This window comes from Canis aureus, chromosome 10, assembly GCF_053574225.1.
Source record: "Canis aureus isolate CA01 chromosome 10, VMU_Caureus_v.1.0, whole genome shotgun sequence".
Lineage (NCBI taxonomy): Eukaryota > Metazoa > Chordata > Mammalia > Carnivora > Canidae > Canis > Canis aureus.
The window spans coordinates 70,340,622-70,368,472 of NC_135620.1; the positions used below are offsets into that span (position 1 = coordinate 70,340,622).

Below are 27,851 nucleotides of genomic sequence, written 5' to 3' on the forward strand. Positions count from 1 at the left end.
AACAATGCTTGTGCCTCTTCCAGGAAGACCTCCTGGAACCCCAGGCTGCGGTCCAGGAGCCTCCACTCTGCTCAAGGACCGTTAGCCCGTCTTAGTTATTTTCAGCCCGACGTCTAGCCTCCCCGACCATGGTGGGCGAACCTGGTTTGTGCGCAGGGCCCGTGCATAGTAGGTGTTCAGGAAATGGGGGTGGCGGGGGAGGACAACACAGGCCAGGCGTCAGCTACTTTTTGCAGGGCTGCTGATGGGGATTCCAGGAGGTATATATCGGCTTAGGGCCATGTCTTTAGCTTCCACCCTGGCTCCCCACTGTGGCCGCAGCCACCCTCTCTCTGGGCCATCTGGTTCTCATCTGGACAGACGTGGTGCCTCCTGGCTCCATCTTGTCCTTGCTCGGAGGGTCCCTGTGGCACAGGGGACTTGGAGCATCACGTCCCCTGCATCCCCTTCTCCACCCTCCGTGGCTAGAGCGTAACTCTGGAGAGGCCAGAGCCAGACAGGAGTCTGTGGCCATCTGTGGGCCGGGGAAACCTGGTATTGTCTGGCTCAGAGAACACAGGGACTCCCTCTCCCCACTCGCTTCCCCTCCACGCTCCAGCACTTGCTGATGGATGAGGTGTGAGTGGAAAAGTCTCTTTCCAGCGCCGGCTCATAAAGCAGCCAGTGGTGGTCTCGCTCTGCATGGGGTGGGAGTCGAGCAGAGGTGGCAGGAGATGGGAAAGCAGACTAGACCAGCTCCTGCTGGCATGGCAGCGCCCCCTGCTCTCAGCAGATGGCCAGGGAGGCCCAGAGCCCCCATCCAAGAGGGACCAGCTCACCTGGGAAGGGAGAAGCATGTTTCCTAAACTAAGGAAGAGGCTCCGTGTGGTTGGAAAACTGGCAAAGCCACGTACACTGAGGCCCTCAGGCCCCGGCTCAGGCAAGCATGCAGGACTTTGAGCTGTGGCAGGCCAGTGGGCAGAGCTTGGGGGAGCTCGGGGTCCCAGGCAGGGACCCCTGACCGAGGCGGGGGCTGCGGAGGAGGACGGATGGGCTGCAATCATCGCTGTTTGTAAGCACTCTCTCCTCCCATGTGTGTCTTTGGTGACAGCAGCGGCCACTTTGTCCTGATGCTCTTATGTGGCTTTTCTGCAGCGTCTCGTGTGGGGAGCCTTGGGGGTGGCGAGGGGAGATCGGTGCAGGGGAGAGGTGGTGTCAGCACGCTGAATTGGGGCATCACCTCAGCGTGACACCAAGAAGCCTATTCATTCATTTATTCCACAGAAGTGATTGAATGCTTATTATGTGCCAGGCAGGATGCAAGGCGTGGCGCTGAGTAAATAGACAAAAATCCCTGTCCCCCCAGAGCTTGCATTCTTGTGGGTGTGGTGGGGCGACAGATAATAAAAAGAAAAACAGTAAAAATAGAAGCGCAAATAGAAAATGGACAAAAATAGGCAGGGGAAAAGGGAGTTTGGGTTGGGAGGGTTCCCAGGTTAAGAGTGTGGCAAATTAGAGGTGGCACAAAGAGTGACCGTCCTTTGTCACATTGTTTCCTCCCGATAGCCTCGGAGAGTTAAAGCGCTGTTATGCCTGTTTTACAGCTGAGAACACTGAGGCTCAAATCGACCTCACTCATGCCTGTTCAGTCATTCTTCCGGTCGTTCAGCGACTGTGCACCCAGGTACCGGCCCGGTGCTGACACCGGTGTCAGATGCATTAGAACCAGGGGGGACTGTGGGCAGGGACTCTGGTCCGGTTGGTGTGAGCAGGACCCAGGTGCAGGATTCTTATATATATATAAGAATGGGGGCTTATATTATATATATATATATATATATTTTTTTTTTTTAATTCATGAGAGACACAGAGAGAGAGACAGAGACCCAGGCAGAGGGAGAAGCAGGCTCCCTGTGGGGAGCCTGATGCAGGACTCGATCCCAGGACTGCAGGATCAGTCCTGGGCCAAAGGCAGACACTCAACTGCTGAGCCAGGCATCCCAGGTGCAGGATTCTCCTGTGCAGCTGAGACCGAGAGCCCCTGGTTTCATGGAAATACCTTCGGGCGTTGCTAAGCTGCGGAGCTGGGGTTTGAACCCGGGTCCCTGCCTTTCAGGCGCTTTGTCTCTGCACCAACGCTGAGTGAGACAGCTTTTCAAATAAGGGGGGGCCCACGAGTGAGAAAGAGCCTCCCTGGTCTAGAAGGTTCATTTGCCTGCCATCCGCCTGTGATGTTTGCTGAGGGCCTTTGCTGAGCCGGTTCCCGAGGGCTGGGCGGGCGCGCAGACCAGGCCGGCGGACCCGGACGGGACCCAGCTCTGTCCCCTCTCCTGCTGGGTGAGCCCGGGCAGGTGGCCTCCCCTCACGGAGCCTCAACTGCTTCAGGGAGAGGTTGGGCGAAATGGGCTGTTCCAGCCCCGCCACCAGCATGGGGCTGGCTCCCGGGGGCCCAGCTTACAGATCTGTTGAATGAATGAATGATCATGATGACCATGAAGGACAAGCGCAGAGCGTCTTGCCCATCTGGTACCATCTGTCATCTCGCCTAGTCACCAGGAAGCCTCCCTCCACTAGCCACGAAGGCGACCAGAACCTCATTTGCACCGTGGGAGGGTGGAGTCCTGTGCTGCCCCTGGTCTGACCGTCCTGCCTTCTTTCCTCAGGGCAGTGCTTCCCACTGGGGGTGACCTCGCCCCCCAGGGAACGGTTAGCAATGTCTGGAGACATCTTTGGCCATCACGGCTGGGAGGGGGAGGCTACCAGCATCTAGCAGGTAGAAGCCAGAGATGCTGTTAAATATGGCCACGTGGGGCAGCCCCGGTGGCGCAGCGGTTTAGCGCCTGCCTTCGGCCCAGGGCGTGATCCTGGAGACCCGGGATGGAGTCCTGCATTGGGCTCCCTGCGTGGAGCCTGCTTCTCCCTCTGCCTGTGTCTCCGCCTCTCTCTCTGTGTCTCTCATGAATGAATAAATAAAATCTTTAAAAAATAAAATAAAATAAATAAATGAATAAATAAATAAGGCCACGTGCAAGCAGCTGTCCCTCCGCAGCAAAGACTCCAGCCCTCCAGCCCGGGCCAAGCCGCTCTGCGGCAGGGAAGCCCTCCCTCCGGGCCATCCTCGGGCTCGCTTATGCTGTGCGCTGCCCTGGCATGCTTCCTCTCCACACTCATCGTGATCGTTCATTCATTCAACAAACATGTAAGCAGTGCCCGCGAGTGCCGGCCCCATGCTGGTGGCGGGGCTAGAACATCCCCCCAGGCAGAGGTCACGGCTCCTTCGCAGCCTCCTTGGGACGCCGCATGTTCGACTGGCAGGAAAGTCACTGGTGTCCCAGGCGCGTTCGTCAGCGGGACCAGGTGCTCAGAGGACCTGTCCCTGCTTGTTTCCTTATGGGGGGGTTAGCACAGTGCGGGACACACGCACCTGCTCTGTCCCCTTCCTCCCTCCTCCCCTGCCTGAGGCAGATGTCACTCATTGATCTTTCTGGTCAAGCCCCGATGTGGCCTCAGAGCCCCTCTCACCCCATTGCCCCACGTGGACGGGACTAACGGAATGAGGTTGGTACTCCAGTTGAAGCTCCCTCCTGGCGCCCTCTGGCAACCCTCTCCCTGCCCACGGGCCCTCCGTCTGCTGCCTGAGCTGACCACTGCCATGCAGAGCCCCCCTCCAAGAGACTTCTCCAGGCTCCCCTGCTGCTGGGCTGCCCCGGGCTTCTGGGGCCCCTGCCCACTGCCCTTTCTGAGCCCTACTCCTGCTCTGCTCTCCAACCTGGCTCCTCCTTCAAGCCCGTTTATAATGCCACCCGTTCCGGTTGGCTGTCTACACTGTCTTAGCATGCGGTGCTTCTCCTTCCTTCCACTCAGGATGCGTTGCCCTCCAGAAGGCAGGGGGTGAGTTTGTTCGGTCCACCGGTGTATCCTTCATGCCTGACACAGGGTCACGTTTGGGGCTCCCCAAACCTTTGTTGCATGAATGAACAATTGGTCGAATGAACGAGCCGGACAGAAATTGTGCATTCCCACCGCACCTGTCTCAGGTACCCGTGGAGCGGAGTTTGATGTCAGGTGCCTGGCTGTGTCATGATGGACTGTGCTTTTGGCCAAGCCACACGTTTCCAAGTCCTACAGTCTCTGAGCCAACACAATGCTTTGGGGAAACTGAGGTCCAGAGAGGACCAGGGACTGTGCGGTGTCATGTAACAAGTCACCCTGCCTCCTGGCACGCTTCTTCCTCGCTGAGCCCGACTGGGGCTCTCTGTCCCGCTGACTGGCCCGGGTGGGCTGTGGGCTGTGGTGATGTTTGGCGAGCCTCGTGGAGTGCGAAGCAAGCAGGGTGAGTTCCGTGTTATAGCAAAGAGACGCTGGGGCCCGGGGGCACAGCTGAGGTCCCCAGGACCCCAGGGCAAGAACAGGACCCCCCTCCCCCACGCTCCCTGCCCAAAGCCCAAATAGCATCCCCGGCCGACGGGGAGACTGTCTGCAGCAACAGTGAGGTGATGTCTGGTTTCTCCTTGTGCATTGTAAGCAATGATTAATCTGGCTCCCAAACCAAAATATAGACCGAGTTCTATTATAAACACGGGTCCTGTGGAGACCCGCCTGCTGGGCAGCCAGAGGCCCCTTACAGACTCCGTGGTCCCCGGAGCTCCCCTGAAGCACCCGCGCTTGCCCTGGTACCGGCCGGGCACCGGGCACCCACGGGGAAATCACTGCCCGTGGGTCCACCTTGCGGTAAGTGCCTACCCCGTAATTGCCGGGGCCCAGGAGAAGATAATGATTTAGACTCTTCCAGGTCCTGGGGCCCTGTCATTTGAAGCTATTTGGCTGGCCCCAGCTTGGTAAACACTGTTAAGGTACTTCCAGGGGGCACAGGAGCCCCCCTGCGCCCCCCAGCCCGACCCCGTGCCTCGGCCGTGCTCCGTCTCTGCTGCTCTCAGCCAGCCGGGAAGGGTGGGTCGTTCGCAGCCACGTGCAAGGCCCTCAGGGACCACTGATTGGACCAGACCGAGGAATCGTGGCCTGTTGGACAAAGCACAGCCCGGCGGGTGGCGGGGGGAGGGTCTAGAGTCCAGGTCTGGGCTTGGCCATAATTTGCTCAGTAACCTTGGGCAAGTCCCTGCCCCCTGGTAAGCCTGTCCAATGACAAACGTGGGCGGATTGATGGCTCAGGTCCCCTCCAACTCAGATACTCTAGGGTTCCGTGGCTGTCCCCTGCCCCAGGAAAGCTGCGGGGTGATCCACGTGCTCTGTCCTGGGGAGGAGGGACCATAAGGGGGTCGTTCCCTGTGTGGCCCTGTGGCTCTTGGATGTGGGCGTCGGGCCGCCGTGAGCATGTCTTATCCCGTGATGGGGTGGTTAGGACCTAGGGACTGGCGTCACACCTGGCGTTGCCCCTGGTAGGCCGGAGAGCCGCAGGAAAGGCTCTTCACCTGTCTGAGCCTCCGTTTCCTCGTGTGGCACACGTGCATGGTAACTCCTACCCGCTAGGGATGGTCGCAAGGACTTGATGAGCTGATGTATTTATTTAAGGCTCTAGGACCGGGCCGGGCAAAGGGCCGGCCACTGTCCCTATCCTATCACACATTTCCTTCTTCCTATGTCCTGAGTAAAGGGTTCACTTGAAACCTTCTGGGATCTCCCTGGCAACACTTCTCTGCTGAAGCATTGGTTTCCAGCAGATTTCTTCCTGGCTGCAGGCGAAGCCAAAGGCGCTGGTGATGCTCAGAGGCCCCCTGGTCCCCTTTCTTGGTTCTCTTGGGATTCTTCCCCCGTTATTGCCCTGGCTTTTGGCAGCAACCTGAGGCAGGCTGAGAATGACAGTGAGGCTCAGAGAGGGCAGTTGCCCGAGTGGAGGGAGCCACACGGTCTGAGCTCAAGGCTCGACTCCACTCTTCGTGGGAAAGGCTTGGCTGGTTTTTCCTCATATGCAAGTTCCAAGTGGAGAGAGGATGATAAGGACGATTACGCGAGTCATATCACGACATGTCCCTGCTCAAAATCCTCCTGTGGGTTCCCTCCATTCTAATGCCTTATGTGCTCTGGCTTCTGGCTTCTGGCTTTCTCTTAACTCATTCCACCCCAGTCACGTAGGCAAACCTGCCTGGCTGCCCAGCGGGCACCACCCCTCCCAGTAGGCCTCTCTGCGTCCTCTGAGTCTGCTCACTTTTCTTCATCATGCTCATCACTACCACACATTTGCAATTTAAAAAAAATTTTAAATTACGGCAAAACCCCCACAACATAAAATCTACCACCTTAACTGTGTCTCCAGGTAGGGTTCAGCAGCGCTAAGGACATTCACGTCGTGGTGCAACCCGTCTCCAGAACTTCCCCTTCTTGCAAAACTAAAACGTGACACTCACGAAAACAATTCCCTATTTATCCCAACCCCCGGATGTTATCTTTTATATTTATTTGTTTTTATATCTCCTTCATTAGGCTGTGAACTCCACTGAGGCTAAAGGGTGTTGTCTCCTCCTTCATCCCAGGTCTAGAGTGATGCTGGCACATACAAGTTCAGCAAGTGTTTGTTGAATGAATGAGTGAATGAATGAAATACGAAGCTCACGGTGGTAACAGCCTGCAGGTCTTTACAGGCCTCTGAATTCAATGCTGGGGACTGTGCTAGGTGCTTTACACACATTATATCATGTGATCCATGGGCCAGTCTGTGTATTTCCATTTACAAACGGGGAAACCAAGGCTCAGCGAGGCGACATCAGTGGCCTCAGATCATGCAGCCGTCCAGTAGCGAAGCAGGATAGTCCCAGATCTCAGCCACTCGGCATGCTAGCCGCCGGCTGTGGCCTACGCTTCAGTTTGCTCCCTGGGGAAGAGAACGTGCACCCCAGGTGGAAGAAGCTCACGGGCCACGTTGCATCAGTCCCACGGGCCCCGCGTGTGAGATGTGATCGTATCGCTGAGCAGTGCTGAGGTATGAGTAGGTGCAGAAGGAATGCTTGTAAACTCCCCAAACCTCTTGGATCAAACCGACGATGCTGTTTATAATTAAGAGTCCTGCTTCCCGGGGGTCTGGGGTGGGGGTGGGGGGGTTGCTGAGTGCGTGTGCCTGTGTGTGTTTGCTTACACGCATGAACTGTACGTGCCTGGGATGTCGGCAAAGCCTCTCCTTGTGGCCTCGGGCGTCCGAAGGACCCGGGGTGGGTGCGAGCGCGCTGCTTCTTAGCGATGGCACTGGGGCCAGTTCTCTGAGACTCAGTTTTCTCCTCTGTGAAAAGGCAGATGATAACCCCTGCCTCCCCGCTGCACCTCGTCTGGCTGGTATGAGGGCTAGAGGGGGCCACGTGGGTGGAGTCTCAGGTAAACCGCAGTGCGGGGAGGGGGTGTGCAGGCATCGTCTCGTTTATCACGCTCTGGGGGAGCCGTACAACTTTGGAGTTCTCAGCGGCGGTGAGGGACAGTGTGAGCCAAGCCCTGGGCTCTCTGTGCGAGGGGCTCTAATGGAGATCTGTGTGGCTGCCCTGGCTGAGATGCAAGGCCCCTGCCCGGTCTTATTTCACAGCTGCCGTCAGGGGATGGAAGCTTGAAGTCTGGGGTTTCCCTTTGGAGAGCCCCTACATCTTAGGAAATGGCTCTGCTGGGTGGCCCCAGGGCCACGTGTAAGCACACGCTCGTTTGATTCTCTTGACCTAGAGACCTGGTAGTTGGGCCACGCGGACCGAGGGTCGGGGTTGGTGCTGGCTTGTAGCCAGAGTCCTTCACAGTCAGGCATTTGGGTGGCCTCGTCCTCCCCAGAAGGGAGCTGGGACCAGTGGGAGGAAGGGAGGCCGCTATTTCGGTGAATGTATTTGGTCGGTATGTGTGAGATCTTTCCTGATAGGGGGTTTATGAGAAGGGGCAGGTCTTGACACAGATCCCAGCACCCCATGGTGGTTGAGCGTATCCCAGACCCGAAGGTCCTAATTGGCCTACCCATCCATCGAGAACTCGCTCTACCCCGGCTTCGGACGGGCTCACCCCCGTCTGGATTTGGGAGGGATGGATACAGACACAGGGGCTGTATCCCAGTTCCACTCACACGCCCTGCCGGAGGAGTGAACCAGCCTCGAGGGCCGTCGGTGGCAGAGGAAACCACAGCAGGCTGCCGACCCTGACGGGCCTAGGTCCGATCAGCGAGTGGTCACTGAACACACACTACACCCCTGCCGTCCACACAGCGTGCAGTGCTGCAAAGGCAGGTGCGGCAGCCAGGCCTGGGCCATCCGACCCGCAAGCCCAGAGGCCTTCCTGATTCAATCCCCCCCACCCCACAGGGACACAAGGGCTATCCTGGACCAGCGGGGCACCCCGGAGAACAGGTGAGGGCCGCAGCCTCAGCCCTGCCCTGCTTGCTCCCCCCCCCACTCCACCCCTGTCTGCCCCTGGCCTCCTCCCTGGGCCCCATGCCATGAGTGAGCCCCAGAGCCAGGCGGCTCTGCCTCCCATCCTGCTGGGGCCCCAGAGCCGACCCCACCTCTCCCCCAGCCGCATCTGCCTGAAAGAGCTGGAGTCCACGCCGGCCTGGCGTTGGCATGAGCCACCCGACTCCGGCGAGAGCCATGAATAGCTGGCCTGTTCCGGGCGATGTTAGGGGATATTATACATGCCGCCACGGGGATTGCAGGAATTCGGGCTGTACTGGCCCAAGTCAAATAGCAGCCCCTGCCAGCGTGGGAGAGCCAGCCAGGCTCCTCAGAGCTTTCTCAGTCCTGGGCTGCCAGCACAGGGGGTTTTGTCCTTCTGAGCTGGTCTGACCGGTTTCACAGAGGGGTGGGCTGGGGCCCAGCAGGCCCGTGCCTTCCCCTTCCTCCCCATCCAGCTCACATTCCTGCCCTTCTCTTTGTCCATTGTGAGTAAGCCCCCGTCTCCCACCGCCCCCCAGCCCCAGAGCTGGGCCAGGTCTCTCCTTTCCTTATGTTTCTCTTCATTCCTTTGCAGGGGCAGCCGGGACCTGAGGGCAGCCCAGGGGCCAAAGGTTACCCTGGCAGGCAGGTGCAGTATATGGCTTCTGGAAGCTCGGTGGCCATGACGATGTGGAGATGGCCACGGGTGCCCCCCCACCCCCACCCCAGGCAGAGGGAGGCGGCAGGCAGGGGGCTGAGGAGCCGCCCCCATGGGGGTGTGTGCCTGAAGACAGGGCTTTTCAGGGGGCTGGACCAGGGATCCCTCTCTTTGAAGGTAGTAGGGCACGGGGTGCTCAGAGCAGAAGAAAGGGGTTCTGGTGCTGTGGGGTTGGGGCTTCCGGGGCTCCTCCCACTCAGTCTCCCCCACGCCCCATCCACTCCCCCGGGACTCTGGGGCAGAGTGGGGTCCTCAGTGTGAAAACTACAGGCCCAACCCCACTCCCTTTCTACAGGGTAGGGGGCAGCTGAGGCCCCGAGGAGGCAGGACTTGCCCTGGGTTGTTGGCAGCAGGGAGAACGTTTCCCTATGTCCTTGCCCCTCTGTCTTTTATGTTTCAGGGGCTCCCTGGACCGGTAGGAGACCCTGGCCCCAAAGGCAGCCGGGTAAGTGGGTCTTGGCAAGTGCCACACAGGTGGGGCCCTGGGTGGTCATTACCTGTCCCCCCTGATGGGAGGTCAGAGGTGCAGGGTCTGTACACAGCATCTGGCAGGGGGGCTGGTGCCTCTGCCCTCCCACCTGAGTGCTCTCCGGAGAGCCAAGGGGCAGCAGGGTGGACAGGTGATGGGGGATCCTTGAGCCAGGTAAGCCGGCTTGGTGCCCGTGGCCCAGCTGCCACGGTCAGACGTTTGCCTGCCTTGTCCCCCAGCACATCCCAAGAGCTAGGGGACCTAAGTCAGGGCTACTTTGTCTGCTGTTAGAATCCTGCTCCCCTCCCGACTGAGGTCTGGGGGACCCCACTTTTGACAGAACAGGGGTGACTGATGGGTGATGCTGCTCATTCCTGGAGACTGATGGAGCATCTGTTCTCCCTCCCCTGGGACAAACCCCAAGTAGCCAGCAGCCTCAGTTTGCCCACCTTTACGATGGGAGTGAGGTCCATACCTACCTCTAGCATGGTTATGGGGATACCAGGAATTTGGAAGCAAATACTGCTGAAGAGGGGCTATCAGGTGGGGGCTCCCAAGTGGGTTGTGGAGAAGATTCTGGGTGCATGGAATGGGGGTAGATGGAGTTTGAAAGTCTAAGAGATAATGTGGTGTGGTCCCCTTGTCTACACACAAGGCAACTGGGTTCATGGTGGGGACCTGACAGTCCCGGTTCACTCTACACGCCTAACGTGGAGCTGGGATGGGGACCCAGGTGTCCTGTGGCCCGGCCTTGCTGCCTCTCCAAGAATGCTCAGCAAGTGGGTCACAGCCCTCGGGCAGGCTGGGTCAGGTGTGACGTGTCCTCCACTCCTGAGCCAAAGCTATTTATGACCACAGTCTGGGCCTTAATCCCTGGAGCTGACATGTGGCTGTTAGAGCATCTGGGCGGTGGGCAGGGAGGTGGGTGGGCAGGTTCCTCAGGACGCGATGATGTCAGTGATGATGATGATGAGTGATGTCATGCAGGGGCCGAGGAGGCTCCTGTCCTGGGAGGCTGGGCCTCCCTACTTTTATCCAGCTGTTCCCACGAGCTGTGGCCCCAGAGGCATGCTGATGGCATCTGGGGTGGCTTGCTGTTTGCCATGCTGATGGCATCTTGAGACCACATGCGGGGAGAGAGCTGGTCTGGCCCCAGCACCCCCCTCTCTGGGTCCCAGGGCCCTGAGCAGCCTGGATGAGCTGGGAGCACTCGAGCTGCCCTCCCTCCCCTGCCACCACCAGCCTCATATTTATGAATGAGATAAAATGCAAGCTATGGAATCAGGGCAACCGGCTTTGAGAGCTGCCGTGCCCTTAACCAGCTGTGGGGTGGTGGGCAAGTTGCCAGACCTCTCTGAGCCCATTTTCTCATCTGTGAATCTGGGATAGAAGCCCTGGTTGGCAGGACCAATAAAAGTCCCTCGTTACGGTGATGGATGTTCATCACTGGAGGGTGAGGAGGTTCAGTGACGTCTTGACCTACTAGGGGAGGAGAGATGGTTGTGAGCCTGTGTTGGTTGCTTGTTTGTCGGGGACAGTGTAGCCGAGTGGTTAGGAGGCCCGCCTGGGAGTCCGTTGACTCGAACTTAAATACCAGTTCTACCGTGCTCTAGCCGTGTGACCCTGGGCAAGTCACTTCACTTCTGGGCCTAAATGTTCTCCCCTTTCCAGGGGGCCGACTGATTATAACCTGCTTCTGGGGGTGCAGCAAGGACCCAATAGATGCTTTCGTGCCCCCCGAAGCCCCGAGAACGTAGTTTGTGAGCGTTATTATTAAATCATTCCACAAAGATCTAGAGAGCACAGATAGTGATAGGAGCTCTGGGTCCCTGCCCCCGAGAAGTCCCCAGGCTAATGAGGGCGTGAAGCGTGGACACAGATAATGGAAGATAAAACATCGGAGAAAGTGGTAAATCCTATTAACTGAGGAGTAAACACGGTGCGTGGGTGGAGGGACGAGCCGGGAGGAGAGAGCTCGAGCTGGGCTTGGGAGGGGTGGCCCTGCCGTCGCTGCGGGGGGAAGGGCCAGCCCGGTGGAGGCACAGTGCGGAGGCAGGACACCGGGCACATCCTGGGGCCTCGGACTCCCGGCTGGCTGCCCCCGGGCTGCTTGTGTCGCATCATCTCCGAGCCTCGGTTTCCTTGTCTGTGCAGCGGGGCAGCTGACAGCCAGTCGGCAGCGACGCTGGGGGCTCGGCCGCAGTGGCCTCCGCGTGCCGCCGGGACCTCTGCTCAGGCCCCTGCGGGTGGAGGGAGCCCCAATTCCGGGACCCCCCCGGCAGGCTCCCTCGGGGCGGGCGGAGCCGGGCGCGCTCTAGCATCTAACCCAGCCGAGAGCTTCCTTTCTGCAGGTCCGGGAGCCCCGGCGCGGGGCGGGCCTCCCCCCGAGAGCGCCCGCGCCCTTCCCTGGCGTGAGGGTATGTGCCTTTGGACTACATCGTGGAAGCCAGCACCATGCAGTCCATGGGCATATACACTTGCCTCAAGGCCTGTGTCGTCGAGGAGTCGCCGGAGCCGCCGCTGCCACCAGCAGGAAGAGGAGCCTGGGCGTGGGAGGGCAGTGGGGCGCGGGCGGCGGGGCCGGGCCAGCCACACCCCACCCCTCGGTCCCTCTGACCCCCTACCTGCTCTTTCCTAGGGCTACATTGGACTCCCGGGGCTCTTCGGCCTGCCAGGGTCCGATGGAGAGCGAGTGAGTAGGCCTCGTTTGTTTACCTCCCGCCCGCCTACCCACCCCGGTCTTCTGGGAGGAGTCCTGGACTCCCTCCTGGAGGAAGTGCCCTCGAGTTGCATAGGAGCCCGCCAAGGGGTCGAGTCAAGGCAGTCAGGTCCCTTCCAGATGTAAGGGAGAGTGGGGACAAAGTCGGGGAGGTACGGTGACTGGCACGTGTGACAGTCTACGCCGTCAGAGCTCAGAGCGCGAGGCAGGAATGGTAGGAGACGAGCTTGGGGGGTGCGGGGGGCTCCTGGGCGAGGTTATGTGGGCGTCGGGCCCAGGGTCAGGAGGGGGACGTGATTCTGAGGCATGGACAGCTTCTGAAGGGCTTTCAGCGAATGAGACGTGGGCCTGCTTCTTACTGTGGATCAAGTGTCCGCTCGCTGCAGCCCGAGGGCCTGATCCCGGCAGCCGTCTGTGTGTATGCAGTGGTGCCGAGTACAGGCGTGCTCGTTCGGTTACCTGCCGTCTGCAGCGCCTCGTACTCCTGCAGCCTTGGCAGGGACCGCATGGCCCACGGGCCTTTCTGCCCTGTCCCCTCCCAGCCTGAGCCCATAGTTGGGAACTCACTCGTCACCTCATAACAAGCTGGGTAGAGAGGACCTCGGGAGAGCGGCGGGAGCACCTGCTGAATACCGGGGACACCGGGTGCTTTCCTAGGCATTTGCCCAGCTCAGGTGCCCACAGAGCCCAGCCCCGTAGAGTGCAAGGATTGTCCGTCCGACGTGCACAGAGCTGCCACCTACTATGTGTGGCCTAGGCGCCAGGCCCTCTGTGACTTCCTCTCGTGGGTGGCTCCGGGGCTGGTTTGGGGCAGCACTGGTTGTCCCCTGTGGAATCGTGTCCTGACCTCTTCCCTGTCTCTCCCCTACAGGGCCTGCCTGGTGTTCCTGGCAAGAGGGGCAAGATGGGTAGGCCGGTAAAGATTTTCCGTGTCTATTATGCAGACTCTATGGGTGACTCTGACTTCCTGTTGGCCGCACCGCCCTGTCCACCTGCAGCCCGGGCATTCTCTGCTTCTGTCTGCTTGGCCATGGCTCTGCTCTGAGTGTGTGGGCCAGCACGAGGGGCTGTCTGGGCCGCGTGTCCTGCTGCCGCCTGGCTGTGGCTGGGGCCTGTCGTGCTCTGGGCCCCTCCAGGATGGTTCCTCTATGTGTGTGTGGTGCGTGTGTGCAGCAGTTGCTCCACAGTGTGGTCCTGCATCTGGGTGGCTTCTGTTGTCTGGGTCAGTAGTGTCTGGGGCCCTGCTTGGACTGGGGGGGATCATGGCTAGACCCGTGTCTGGGCTCCTATCTCGGAAAACCCTCAGTCTCCATATTGTCTTGGGGTGGCATCACGTCACTTGTGGGTCTTGGGGTGGCGTCACGTCACTTGTGGGTGGCCGTGCACATACAGGGCCAGAGGGCGATGGGGCATGTGAGCAGGCCCACAGCAGGTGCGATCCCAGGGTCGTGACCCCAGAGTCTCGGCGTTGCCCATGACTCTCCAGTGCGCAGGAATCGTCTTCCTCCTGCTTGGCAGGAAGAGAAAGCCAAGGCACAGAGAGGTTGAGTAACCTGCCCACGGTTTCACAATCAACAAGGGAGCCAGGATTCTAACAACCCCATTCGCCTCCAGGGCCTCTGATCTCAGTGGTGGACCAAGTCGGCTTCTCAGATTCCCTGGCTGGCACTAATGTTGTACAAGCAGATGCCCTAGAATCCTCACCCGGTGGGCAAGACATGAATTCCAATGATCTCATTACTCACAAGGGGAGGCTGAGGCTCCCCTTGGAGTGGTATGTCTGGCGTCCTTGCTGCCAGCCGAGGGAGACCCCAGACTATAACTGAGGCAGACTTCTCTCCAGCCCGACCTCTGTTGGTGACCGAAGGCCCCGTGTGGCTGCCCACAGGGTCATCCCTATGCTTGGAAGCATCGTCACCTTGGGGTCTGAACTTCCCTCTGCTGGTGGTGGATGGAGAAGGGACGGTGAGGGAGGTTGGAGCTTGAGAGGTGGCTAGAAGGTGGCCAGGAGTGCCCCATGGTGCCCAGAAAGGGGCTTGTCTGTGATTCTGGGGTTGACACGCAGTCCACGGGCATCTTACCTGTTGTAGTGTGTATGGATCCGGGCCCCGTGGGGCCAAGTGTGCTATACAAAGAAGAGCAAGATCCAGGTCCTGGACTCAAGGACCAGAGGGGCACCTCGTCCTCAGACCAGACCTTCCTGTGGCCGACAGCCCCTCTGCGCCTGGAGGCCTACTAACACCTGACACCTGGATCTGGGCAAGGAGTAGCACCTAGTGCTTCAGGGCAAGGACCTGGCATCTGTGAGGGTTGGGCTGGCATCCGGATCTGCTCCTCAAGCCAGGTGACCTTGGGCAAGGAGGTCCATCCATCCATCCATCCATCCATCCATCCATCCATCCATCCAGTAAATACTGAGTGTATACCGTGGACCAGGCACTATGCTTAGTGCTGAGCCGTGAACAAGACAAGTTCCCATTTCCATGGACAGAGAGACAGACAATGATTGGACGAGGGAATGAGCAATGAATGAGTGAATGTCAGAGGGTGCTGAGCGTTAACATGGAGTAGGGTAGGGAGACCGTGAGTGCTTGGGGTGTAGACTGTTAGGTGAATTGATCCAGGAATCCTCTTGAATTCTTTTTTTTAAAAAGATTTTATTTATTTATTCATGAGAGACAGAGAGAGAGAGGCAGAGACACAGGCAGAGGGAGAAGCAGGCTCCATGCAGGGAGCCCGATGCGGGACTCGATCCCGGGACTCCAGGATCAGGCCCTGGGCCGAAGCGCTAAACCGCTGAGCCACCCAGGGATCCCCTCCTCTTGAATTCTTGAGAAACCTGAATGAGGTGGGAATGGGAGCCTTTGGCTCCCAGGGGAAGAGCTTTCAGGTTGAGGGAATAATAGGGGCAAAGGCCCTGGGGGCATGGTTGGCTCAAAGCCTCTGAATTGCAAGTTTCCCCTGTGAAAAACGGGGATAATATCTTCTAGCTCTTGAGGTCATTGTGCCTGTCGCGCAGTGAGTGCTCGGGCACAGTAGCAGCCACCATTCCTGTGTGGAGCTCCCTGGGTGGCTGAGGCTGTCTGTGCTGTGTCACTTTGAGCCAATGGCTTCACCTCTCTGGAGCTGTCTTCCCAAAGGTTAAGTTGCTGAGTAGGGGCCATCAGCTTGCTTGGATGAGGTCAGCTGGGCCCTGTCGCCTCACCCAGCTCTGCCTGCAGAGCCAGCCACCCGTGAGGGGTTTGCTGAGCCTCTGTCCCGGGAGGCTGCCAGGGCACCAGGCGTTGCCACTGCTCTGCAGAGGGGGCGTGCGGCTGGGGGTGAATGACGTGGCCGAGGCCCGGAGGCTCCTGAGGGTCATTGCTGGGTTGGAGCGCAGCAGCCAGAGCTCTGGCCTCTTGCCCCAGAGCATCGCTAGCGAGCGATTGGATTCTGGAGCCTTCTGGAGCCTCCTGAGCGTGGAGCAGGGAAGGGCCTGGAAACCCGGGCGTGTCGTGGCTGCCTCTCCGCCCTGCCGCCGCGAGGACTGCCGACGGGCCCAGGGCCCAGCTCTCCTCTTCCACCTCCCGCTTTTCCTGCGTCCAGTGACCTCCTCATCCCATCCGCCCTCCTTGCCACACACTCGTCTGCTCCCTGGAGCTGAAGGCCACCCAAGGTGCTCGCCCGGGAAGGCAGCACCGGGTCGGAGGTGCTCGGGGCCGTTTTGCCACCTGGTGTGGGATGAGACCAGGCCTTCGGTTTTCACTCAACAAAAATTTACGGGGCACCTTCCGTGTGCCGGGTGCTGGGGACAGCACTTGTGGCCAAAACATATCCCCCAAAGCAACATTCATTGAGGCCCTTTGGCCTGTGTGGCATCCGGACTGCCTATGCTTCTCCCCCGAACCCCATTTTCCGCGGTGAGGTCGACGGCACCTGTTTCCCAGACCTGGAACCCGAGCTCAGACGCCCTCGGGGGGTCTCACCAGACTCCAACCCCCTTTCTGCCTCCTTGCTCCTTGTCATTAACTTCTGAGATCCTGCCCTGCCCTTCCTGATGGGGGTGTTCCCTGGCACCCGGGCTTCAGGCATGGGGGCGAGGAAACCCCCTTCTGCAGCAAAACAGTGCTGTGGCCGCACAGTCCCCCCCGAGGGCTCCCACAGTTCCCTTGCCCCTGGTCCAGCTGCCATGGCCGGCCAAAGAGCAGGAGGGTCTGCACTGGATATGCATTTTTTTTTTAAGATTTTATTTATTTATTTATTTGAAAGAGAGAGAGAGAGAGAGCGCACACTGGCAAGTGAGAGCAGGAGCAGGGGGACGGGAAGGGGCAGAGGGAGAAGCAGCAGGGACGCTGAGCAGGGGCTCGATCCCAGGACCCCGGGATCACGACCTGAGCTGAAAGCAGCTGCTTCACTGCCGGAGCCCCCCAGGTGCCCCCGGCCTTGGATGTGATTCAGGAGTGTGTGGACTGGGACCCCACGTGCCTGGGTCCCTATGGCCTTGTCTCTGCCCACGCCAGGCCTCCGAGTTGGCCATCCTCTGGGCCGCATGCTCCTCAGTGGTTGGAGCGCCATCCGCCCCCCCACACACCGCTCCTGAGCCCTGGGGGTGGGGGCGCTCCTTCTGCGGATCCCCTCTCGTTGGAGCTTTGGGCCGGCTGATTTCTAGGCATTTATTAGCGAGATGTCAGGAGACTGAGCTGAATCCCCGCATGCCATCGCGGCTGGCCTCATTTCTGGCAGGGCCGGGGTGACTGTGTCGTTCCTCTCTCTCCGGCGAGCCGAATTTCAAGCGTCAGGTCGGGAAGGCGGGTGCGTGGGAATCTTTGGCTCAGGGGAGCCGTAGCGGAGACTCTGGAGGTCAGAGCACAACAGCACTTTCGTGAGGAGTCGGCCCAGCCTCTTTGTCAGACGCATCCGCTGGCACAGCTCAGGGAGGCCGGTCCTTTGGCCGACGTCCCACGGCACTCGATGGCAGTCAGGGCTCGACCCCGGGCCCCTTGCTCGCTTTCTGCCTCTCACTCCTCTCTGCACTCCGGTCTTGAACTCCGAAGGGAGGCTTCGGCTAACGCTCCCATCGCCTCTCGCTGCTAGAGTGAAAACCTGTGGTTTCCTGAGGAGGGGGCCAGATATAGGATGTTACAAATTTGGGCTGGAGCTGAAGGGGTTTCTTCCCAGGGCCCTTGGTGACCCTGTCTGGCGAAAACTGGACCAGGCTCTCCTACATCTCCCTGTTCCCCGATGTGACTCTTCTTGGACGGGCTCCCTAGTGGATTCCAAAAGGGCAGAGTGAAAACCTGCGCGGCATCCTGACCTCAAGGGGTCTTTCCATGTCCGCACGCTTGGTGTGCGCACGTGCTCGCAAAAGGAGGGTGGCCCACTGGGAGTGCAGCAGGAGGGATGCAGGTTAGGCTTGCACAGGAATCTCCCCGACTGCAGAGAATCTCAACTGTGTAAGGAGGCCCCCGGGATCCCTCTGCTGGCTCTTCCGAGAGGTTATTCTGTATTCTCCGCTGTTGGTACAAGCCAAGGCTAGCGTGCCCTGGCGCGGTGGAGCGTGCCGGGGCTGCATGACGACACCTCACCTCTTGGGCCCAGCTCTGCCAGCGGAGTTGGCAGGACAGACCATTTTGTAGGTCAGGAAGCTGAGCCTTCGAGGCATTAGTAGGGCTTCTGATTGCGGAGGCTTCATGCCTCCTCTGCCTCCACAGCCCACCTTCCTGGGCAGATGGGTGGGGTAGACGGTGCCTGGAGGCAGGGGAGTGGCTGGGGTGGCCCTCAGCGGCCTCCTTGGGCCTTGGCATGCTGCTGGGACAAGGACTGCCCCCCCTACCCCCTCTAGTCCTCTGAATTCCTGTAGCTGAGACTGAACCTGGAGGCCCGTCCTGGAGCCTGATCCTTTCTCCTCCTGAGCCTTGTTCTGCTCTAAGTACAAGGCGTCCAGTTCCCCGGGGGCCCCCGACCTGGGGAAGCGGAGACACCACGTGGCTGGGGCCCCGGCAGGGCGCCGAGCTCATTTCTTGGGCCTCGGGCCAGCCCTCCGCAGCGGGGAGCTCAGGCCGGGCGGGACTGCACTCGGTGCACAAGGCCAGCTAGGGGGGTGCCGAGGGGCAGGACGCGGGGCCACACGTCTAGCTTGGCGGCCGCCTCCCTGACAGCCGGAGGGGCGAAGCATCGCGGCCCCGGGGCTGTGTCTCCAGTGGTGGAGGGGTGAGGCAGGCCAGCGGGTGATGGGCCTTCGTCTCCCCAGGGGGGCAATGAGGTGTGGGTGTCAAGAACAGCTACGGTCTTTCCGTCTAAGAGATTGTTCCAATCACAGGTTTGTTCTAGAACTTTTAAAGCTCCTTTTTAAAACTTCTTCCCCCCCCCCCCCCAACCATTATGGTCTTAATTACCCACCTCACCGGGCTGCTGGAGTTTGCTCTTCCCATCCTTGTTCTTACCCTGCTGCTGCTGTCGGCCACTGGCTGTATTCGGGCTCCTTTTGGTCTGCAGAGTTGCCTTCCCTGGGGGGTTTTGACCTTTCTGATGGTCTCTCCCCTGCTTATGCCCCAGAGATGTGCCTTTACGTTGCTGCTGCCGGCAAGGGTTACCCTCCGTGTGACACCTCAGCTCATCCTGTTTGTACTCCCCCATTGTGCAGCGGAGCAAACTGAGGCCTGCAGAGGCCCGTGGGTGGTAGAGCTGGGACTGGCATCGGGCTGCTCTGCTGCCCAAGCCTCGTGGGGAGGAAGGCTGGCCCGGCAGCTGGAGTCCTTCAGCCAGCCTAAAGTGGCCTCCGGACGCAGGCCCATGGGGTTGGCACCTGCCTGGTGGCCCCCGGGCATTGCAGCCAGGGTGTGCGCCCCGGGGGATGCTGACAAGGTCTTCATCTTGCCCCAGGCTGGGCGGCTTTCGGGTGTGGAAGGGGAAGAGGCTCCTTCCATCCAGGCCTCATCTAGAGGTTGGGACGTGTTCTTAGAGAACCCCCCTCCCCCCACCCCCGCCCACAGCCTGAGCAAGACAGTGAGTCAAGTGAGGGTCTGCCCAAGGTCACCCAGCCCGTCTGGAGGCGAGCCACAGCTAGTCTCCAGACACTGGACTTGGCGAGCAGAGCGCAGACTTCCTGAGTCCTGCCCTCCATGGGCCATGTGGACTTGGCCAGGTGCCTGCCTGGACGGCATTGGCCTTATCCCCTGATGGATGGTCCTCGTCTCTTGCCAGGCCCCTAACCCCAGCCCCCAGAGGTGATGGCAGAAATGCAATGCCTTCAGAAGGCTCCCTGACCACAGCCCACCTAGCCGACATCTCCGGTCCTGGCGGGGGAGAGGGTCTCCCTTACAGCATGACAACAGGGGCTGGGTTGAAGGGAGACTGGAATTTGCTAGCGGGACCCGAGGTCTGCAGGGAGAGGAGTCTTAGATAGGGTCAGATGGCCCCCCGCAAAGACTTGACCTGGAGATGGGCCTGTAGACACACGACCCCCTAGATGAGTGGCCTTGCCACTCTCTGAAACCAGCCGAACACACATTCGAGCGGCCTCTACGTGCCGTCACCGGCCTGTGTGCAGCTCATACAAACTTGACGGAGTTCAGAGAGGTGGGGCCTGGGCTCAGCGCTGCCACAAACTTGCTTTTCTTTTCTGTTTCGCCTTAGCCAGGTGACATTGCTTCTCTGAGCCTCAGTTTCCCCATCTGTTAAATGGGACTGCTAACCTTTCCCCAGGGGTAGATGGAAAAGGCAAGTGAAGGTTTGTGTGCACAGCGCCTGGGTTGGTCCAAAACTCATGATTCTGTCCTCGCGTCCTCCTGTGGCTGTTTGCACGAAGCCACACCTCCCGCAGAATGAATGCTGACCTCTGCACTTCTGATCCAGGAGGGTTCCCTGGCAGAGGAGGGATCTGAGGAGAATGGGACAGCTGGATAGGGAGGACAAGGACAAAGGCCTGGACGCACACACCATTTCAAGGTCTCTTTGCTCAGCCAGGACAGACGTTGTCCTTGCTTTGGGTCTTGTCCTTTAGGTTTAATCTACTCACCGGATCCCCCCAGTTGTGGTAGAAACCAGATGCAGATTATCCTCCGCGAGGAATCTTGACTGAACGGCTCAGGCATCCGCCTGGTCAGAGAAACATGTGCTGTGTTTTTTATTAAATTTCCCTGGAAAAACAACGATTTGAATTCAAGCAAAGGGGAAGAACAGGTTTCCCTAAATTCTAAGCTTGGAGACTTTTTTTTTCCCCTTTTGAAGTGAAATACTCACCCCTACCCTGGTCCTCAGAGGTGTCCCCACAGCTGATGTTTTTCCAGCTGCCTGTCTCCCGGGAGAGTAGGGAGTGGGGTTAGGGAGGGGATGACTGGGCTGGGTGGCCTGGCCCCTCTCTGAGCCTCTGAAACTCATCTCAGCAGTGGGGGCCGATGGTCACCTACCGTGTGACCTCGTGTAACCTTGACAGTTATGCTTCCAGAGCTTTTCTTTCTTTACCTGTAAAAATGGGGATCGTGATTGCATAGGGCGGCTTTTGAAGAGCATGTCACAGCCGCAGAAGGTCTGAGCTGGAAAATGTTGCAGAGGCCTTCCCTGCTTTGCCTAGTGTGGAAACTGAGGCTCATGGGGTAAAGGGATGTCCATAAACTGCTCAGCAAGTCAGCTGCTGGGTCAGGCCTAGACTCCGCTTCCTGACCTTTGTTCTCGTCCTTCCCGCCTCCTCCGTCCGGGGGTCAGGTTTGGGGTGGGTATTTCCATGCTGCGGAGCCAGGCATTCGTTTCTTCTCGGATTCTATGTAGACAAGGAAAGGGCTCCCAAGCCGTGGGCCCCTCCCCAGTAGCCAGTCCCTGAGAAGTTCCTCACGTGAAGGTGTTTGTGGAGGTGACCCCATCGCCTGCTCAGGTCCCAGAACCAAGGAGTGAGCCTGCGTGGACTTGTCCTTATGTGCCCCCAGGGGTTCGGATGGAAGCCGCCCCACAGATAAAAACACTAATCTGTAGGTGTTTGTTCTCTCTTTTATGCCTTCAGGGGTTTCCTGGAGACTTTGGGGAACGAGGTCCTCCAGGACTGGATGGAAACCCCGTAAGTATTTCAAGTCTTTGGGAACAGGAAAGAGATTCCAGAGCAAGCACACAGCGGGTTTGAGGAATCCAGGCTTTGGGGTCAGACAGATGGGATCAAATCCCAGCCCTGCCACCTCTGAACCCCAGGCTCCTGTCCGCCGTGGGCCCCCCAGGAAAGTCCTCCAGCCCACCGAGCCCTTGCTCCCCAAGCCCCAGACCGTGCCCATCCCCAAGGACTCAGGAAGATTCTCGGGTCGCCCCCCACTGGGGAAGCCAGGGCTACTACCATCTTCCAAAGCATCAGAAATGTTTATGGGACGGCAGCGCCCTGGGGGAGCAGATGGTTTGCAGGCCCTGTAAGGGAAGAAGAGCTGAGTTCTAAACAATCTTCAGCAGAGGCATGTTTATAGAGTTTGTAAATAATGGGAGGCCCATCAAGGAGCCAGGTCAGCCTGCCCTGAGGTACTAGCCCGCCCTCCCCTTCCTGTCCCAGGCTGGGGCTCTGCGGGAGGGGAAGCTTCTTCTCTGCCGGGGGGAGCAGACTGGGAACAAACACCTGCCGTGTTCCCCCATCTCTCCGGGGCTTCCCACCTCAGCAGCTGTGGCCAGCTGTGTTTTCTGTAGAGGTGACTGCTGGATCTGCCATCAGCCCCTGATTAGGCACTGATTTCAATCCCACAAAGGCTCCCTGAGCCCGCCCCAGCCTGGGCTAACCCCAGCTCCCCTTGGGGCCTAAGCCCTGGTCTCAGAGCCACACGGACTCAGGTTTGAATCCTGCTGCATCACCCGGACACATCGGTTCCCTTCTCTGAATCTCAGTTTCCCGGTCTGTAAATCTGGGGGTCAGAGGGCTGGTGCAAGGACAGAACGAGACGCTGGGAGCGGGGATGGGGCGGTTGTGAGCAGCAGGTCACCGCGGGCACATCGCCTGCCCTCGAGGAGCTCACGGCTGTCTGTCTGGTCCGTCATGCCAGGCACAGTGAGACATGTGGGGTCGAAGGCCCCGGGGGCCGTGGAGGAGGGATAAAGAGACAGGAATCCAGGGCAGGTGACCCTGGATTGGGGTGAGGAGACAGGTGAGGGGACATTCCCTGGGGAGGATAGGTCACCAGCGAAGGCACGGTGGTGGGAAATCAGAGCCTCTCCGGTGTATCAGTTACCGGGTCAGGCGCCCTAATAATAGGTGATGTCATCCCGGAGGCCGGCATCTGGGGTCGGCCGCGGGGTCTTCATACTCAGGTCCCAGGGGAGCAGAAAGAGGACCTGATGAGCGGCCCCGGCTTGGCCACGCAGCTGTTGAGACCTTGACAAGTCGCTGCCCTTCCCTGGGCCTCGCTTCCCTCATTTCAAAGGCAGGACTGCTTCCCTCCCTCTCGTCTGTAGTGACGGCCTCCTGTCGGCGCACACGGGAGGCAAGACGATCACCTGGAGGGGGCTTGGCAATTCTCACTGATGATTGGCTTTTCTAGAGCCCCCCCCATTTTTATTCATGTCTTTGCATCTTTTTTTAAAAATATTTTGTTTATTTATCATGAGACACACACACACACACACAGAGGCAGAGACACAGGCAGAGGGAGAAGCAAGCTCCATGCAGGCAGCCAGATGTGGGACTCGATCACGCCCTGGGCCGAAGGTGGCACTAAACCACTGAGCCACCAGGGCTGCCCCATGTCTTTGCATCTTGAACTTGATCCAAGCCCCTCCACCTGTCTTTTCTGGTGCAAGCCATTGAAGGGAGGCCCCGGGAGGCAGAGACCGACAGCCTCCTTGCGGGGATGGTGGGCTCCTCTGAGGGCCCCAGCGCCTCCCAGCTGACAGGGACAGAGGCCGGCCCCGTGGCTCTCAGCTCAGAGCCCTCGCCCCTGTGTTATTTCCTTGCACTTGACCTTGGCCACATCCCATCCCTCTCGAGCCTCAGTTTTGCCGTCTGCACAGTGAAGGTGAGGTGACACCTGGGCCAGGCGCATCTTTGTTGTCGTGATCAGGATTGTGCCTCTTCTCGGACACTGACAAGTGAAAAATCCTGGGTCTGGAAATCCAGCCTCCCCATTTTACAGATGCAGAAGGCCGATGGCAGAAGGGGGAAGGGTCTTCTTGTCCAAGCTTCAGGCCAGGCTCCGAGAGTCACTAATCAGGCACAGGGAATGGTCAGCTCCGAAGGATCCCGCCAGGTGCCCATGGGGGGATAGCACGGTCGGAGTGGCTGGAGGGGAGACAGGGCAAGTAACCCCTTTGGTCTCTTTCTATTTGCAGGGAGAACTGGGCCTGCCAGGGCCCCGAGGAGTGCCCGGCCTCATTGTAAGTACCCAGATGCCTGGTTGGCGGGGGCAAGAGGCAGGGTGTGGGGGGTAAGCAACAAGCCCTGATGGGGAAAGGTCCTCTCATCAAACCCCAGGAGGAGCTGGGGAGCAGGAACTATCAGTCTGGCCAGGAAGCAGAGGGAGGAAAGCCCTGCCGCGGGTCCTCAGGTAGATGGCTCACCCTCTCTGAGCCCTTTCCTGCATAGTTCAGTGACTCTGGAGCCAGACCACCTGCCACATCCTGACTGTGTGGCCTGCGTGGAGTTACCCTCTCTGAGCCTTAGTTCCTCATCTGTAAGATGGCGATGATCATTGACTACTCTGGCGGTGGGAGGGGGCGTTGTGAGGAGTAACCGAGGCCTTACGCGGACTGTCCTTGGCACCGGGCCCAGCATTTACTAAGTGTGCAATCAGAGGAAAATATCATTGTGTTCATCACTGCGATTACCCCCTGATACTCCTGGGAGTGAGGCCCGTGGATGGGGAGGTGGGAGGCAGGCCGACCTCTGACCCCACAGGTTGGGGTAGGCCGAGTGGAGTGGTTCCAGCAGCCAAAGCCAGGGCCTCGTGCTGGGCCCTCGCAGTAGGACCTTGACCCTGGGTCAAGCCGCAAGAGCCCGTTGAGAGGTCCAGGCCCGGGAAATGACTCTAAGAGCTTTCCCAAGGGTCTCATTCCCCCTTTGCTCTGTCCTCTGGTCACTCCTCTGGGGTTTGAGTCCGGGGGGGCCCCAGAGGGACAGAAGTAGACCATTCCCTTGTTGGACAAATGGGCTGCCAGCGTTGGCTACTCCAGCAACTGTGCCAAGAATTTCTGCTCAGTGGGAGGCTGGAGAAGGCCCCGGGGGAGTTCAGGGACCCCATTGTTCAGGGGAAGCATGATCCTCCTGATTAGGGGGCCCCGGGGGCAGCATGCTCCCACCCAGGTGGGTGAGTGCAGAACCTGAGCAGGATAGGGGTGGAGGCAGAGGGTCCCTAGCCTCGCCTCCTCCTGCTTCTGTGCTCTTCAGCCACAGCTCACTTCCCAGGGCCCCAGGGCGCCCCCTCCATAAGATGAGATCGTCGTGCACCCTCTTATTAGGACCACAGATGCCCACGGTCTGGCGCTGTCCCTGGGACCAGGTCATGTGGGTTTGGGGTCCTAGCTCTGCCACTTGTTGAATTCGGGTTCTGAGCAAATTTCTTAACTTCCCTGTGTCTCACTTTCTTCATCTACAAAATGGGGATGACATGAGTACCCAAGTTAGACTTCTGGTGTGAAGATTTAAAGAAGCTAGCACATATAAAGTGCTCTGTGCACAGTGAGGACTCGAGAGGTGCTAGTTGTAATAAGAATAGTTATTGTTAGTTCACACATAGGCGCACACACACGTGTTATGCGTGGTAGCAGGCCTCTAGATCACTGTGTGGAGAAAGATTTCAAACTCACATTGGAACTAGTGGGAAGGAGGGGGTGTGATTGACAAGCAACATCTCCTTGACTTGGGACAGGGAAATGCCCACCCATGAGGCGGGCATCCGTCATCCCCGCTGTCCATTCAGCAGGACTTTGCTGGGCATCTTCTTTGGCCCGGGGCACTGAGCTAGTGCTTTGGAAAAGGAGTATCCACACGAGAGTTAGAGAACCCCAGCTTAGGAGGACCCCAAAGTCTGGCCGTCCCGCCTCCTCTAAGCTCACGGGGACGCCTTCTGGAACATCCTGGTCACGTGATGATTACACTCCAGCTTGAGCGGCCTGGTGTTGGGCGCTCTTTCCCGTGGGAGCCCGGGCCATTCTGCAGAGCGCTCGCTGTGGGTGTCTTTCCTGCCCACTGAGCCCCCGTCATTCCCCTGCCCCTGGGGAGGCTCTTCGAGAGATAAAGATGCCTGTCCTCTGTCCTTGCTGGGCTCCTTCTTCAGGCTAAATGCTCTCGGTTCCCACAGCTCCCCTGAAGGGAGCCAGCTCTCCTGGCTTTCATCGTCGGCACGTGCTTCTCCTCCTCATTGTCCTGGTGTCCCCTATATGGGTCCCGAGAGGAGCAAGAATATCATTTGGCCAAATGAATGCAGGCTCTGGAGCCTCAGGCCCTGCCCGTGGCCCTCCTGACTCCTTCCGAGGCTCTTTCCCACCTAACCTCCCCTTTGCTTTCCACAGGGAGGGTTGGCAGATAAAATACAACACGCCCAGTGAAATTTGAATTTCGGCTGCAATATTTAGAACACATTTATACTAGAATAGCATTCGGTGTTTGTCTGACATTTGGATTTAGCTGGGCGAATTGTATTTTCGTTTGCTCAGCCTGGCAGCCCTAGCCACGGGCTCTCTGAGGGGAATCCCACTTGGCAGATAGGGAAACTGGGCCCCCCCTCCCCGCCCCCGGTCAAGATCACCCACAAGGCAGGGGAAGATGGAGACATGCTGGACAGGCACGCCTTCTGCCTCCTAATCCAGGCCGCTCCTCCGTGTATCCCATTTCTGAATGGCCGGAGTTGGGGTGTCCCTGCATTCCTCAGACCGTGTGCCCCCTCATAATGTCCAAATTGCTGACCTACCCCTCCTCAAGGTTCCCTCTTGGCCTGTGTCTTTCTCTGCCATTTCAGCCTCACTTCCCCTGTTATAAAATTCCCTCTGCTGTGTGATGGTGGTGGTGGTGCTAGAGTCACAGGCACAGACCTGACCCTGCCAAATCACCGCTGCTCCCCGGACTAGTGCCCTCTCTCACCCAGGGACCCCCGCCCGCCCTGGATTTTTGGAAACAACAGCTTCTGTGCCCCGGGAGTGGGGGCGGGGGTGCCGGATGGAGAATAGTGGCCTCCCCCGAGAGTTGGAGAGGAAAGGAATTTTCTAACCAGGAGTTAAAGGGGGAAGAGGGATCATGAGTCACCTCTGGTTTTCCAGAGGATGTGGCTTTTTAGCTGAGCAAATGGGAATTCCACATATTGATAATCATTTTAGTGGAGATTCAGGTTGATTCAGTGCCTTCTGGCTGGTCAGCTGAAGCAGTGTGCATGCAAACGGAAGCTGAAACATCCCCTGTCACCCTCCCTACAGGCCTCCCCCCCCCCCCATAGGTCCTTGCAGGCGGGAAGAAGGGTGTGAGGAGGCAGACCAACATTTATGGGGCATCTGTCTGTTTTGTGTGTGCTTCACGTGCATTAGATGGGGGTGGGCAGGAGGCCTTGAGATCCCTGCGGGGGGCGGCGGCCCCGTCACCCAGCTAGGGAGGCTGGGGCCCGAGATCACCAGCCAGGACTTGCAGCCCAGGTCGGTGTGACCCGGATGCCACTATGCCGCCGCTGGCCCCCTGCAGCCTCCGAGGGGAGACCGCCTCAGAACGGCCCCCTTTGAGTAACTGAAACCCTTTGGCTGGCCCTCAAGAAAAGTGTGCCTGATTCCTGCATCTGCCGAACAAAGAAGGTTTGTCTTTTTGATTTGGAGTGACACAGAGGGAGTTTTGGCTCTTCCGTGGGTCTAATGAGACCCAAAGAATATGTGGTCTGGCCAAAATCCAGCACATGGGGCACAGTGGACGGGCCCACCATATTGTCGGTCCGTGATTATCTGGCTTTGTTTCCTCGTGATAAAGCAGGCTCAGGAGCCTCCCTCACTGACACTTAGCAAAGCCTCGTGTGCCAGGCCTGGTGCTAAGTGTTTAATGATCATAGCAAGCCTCTGAGGGTAGGAAGTGGGGTTACCATCATACATTTCAGGGAACAGAGGCACAGAGAGGCTGAGACACCTGCTCGAGGTCACACAGCAAAGCGCTGGACCAGCAGGGCCGGTGTCCATCACCCACTCAGCTCTGTGCGACTTCTGGAGACAGCAGATGAGTAAGTGTGGACCGGACAGCGCCAGGGGCTGTTCTGTGTGAGCGATGGTGCTTTTATTAAGACCACAGCGCCCAGGTCCCTGTCCCCAAGCTACCGAGCCCCATCAGTTTCTGAAAGAGGCCTTGTTGCCTTCAAAGACAGTTCTAGGACCATGGATTCCTCCCTAGAGGGTTCATAAATGTGAGCGTCATTTGCACCCGGTGGTTAAGCCACTTTGGGAGGCGGGGGGCAGGCGGTGGCCGCCTGGGCACACACAGAAATGGTCGCCCCGTGTGGCAAAGGCTGCAGGACCTGACACAGGGCCCTGAAGTGGCCCGTGGGGTCAGGGCAGGGATCCTCGCGCTCCGGCCGAAGGGTGAGGGCGCTTTAACAACAGGAGCCCAGAGCAGAATGTTCTGGGTACGGAAGCGGGTGGCCCAGGTGTCAGAGCTGCAGAGGAGCAGCAGGGCAGGGAGGTAGGACAGGTGTGAAGAGAGGTGGGAGCCCCGCCTCCCGGTGTCCTTTC

General features: G+C 58.9%; 1 protein-coding gene across 5 annotated transcripts in view; it reads left to right on the top strand.

Moving 5' to 3' along the window:
* COL27A1 (collagen type XXVII alpha 1 chain) overlaps positions 1–27,851 on the top strand; it is a 134,792-nt gene that overhangs the window by 36,651 nt on the left and 70,290 nt on the right. For all 5 annotated transcript variants that reach the window (XR_013388346.1, XM_077913046.1, XM_077913047.1 and 2 more), the window contains 7 exons: positions 8,253–8,297; positions 8,917–8,970; positions 9,440–9,484; positions 12,147–12,200; positions 13,099–13,143; positions 21,202–21,255; positions 23,493–23,537. Coding sequence is in view for 4 of the 5 variants with exons in the window: in XM_077913046.1 (XP_077769172.1) it covers positions 8,253–8,297; positions 8,917–8,970; positions 9,440–9,484; positions 12,147–12,200; positions 13,099–13,143; positions 21,202–21,255; positions 23,493–23,537 (342 nt within the window). In the remaining variant the exon portion in view is untranslated. The remainder of the gene's footprint in view (positions 1–8,252; positions 8,298–8,916; positions 8,971–9,439; positions 9,485–12,146; positions 12,201–13,098; positions 13,144–21,201; positions 21,256–23,492; positions 23,538–27,851) is intronic.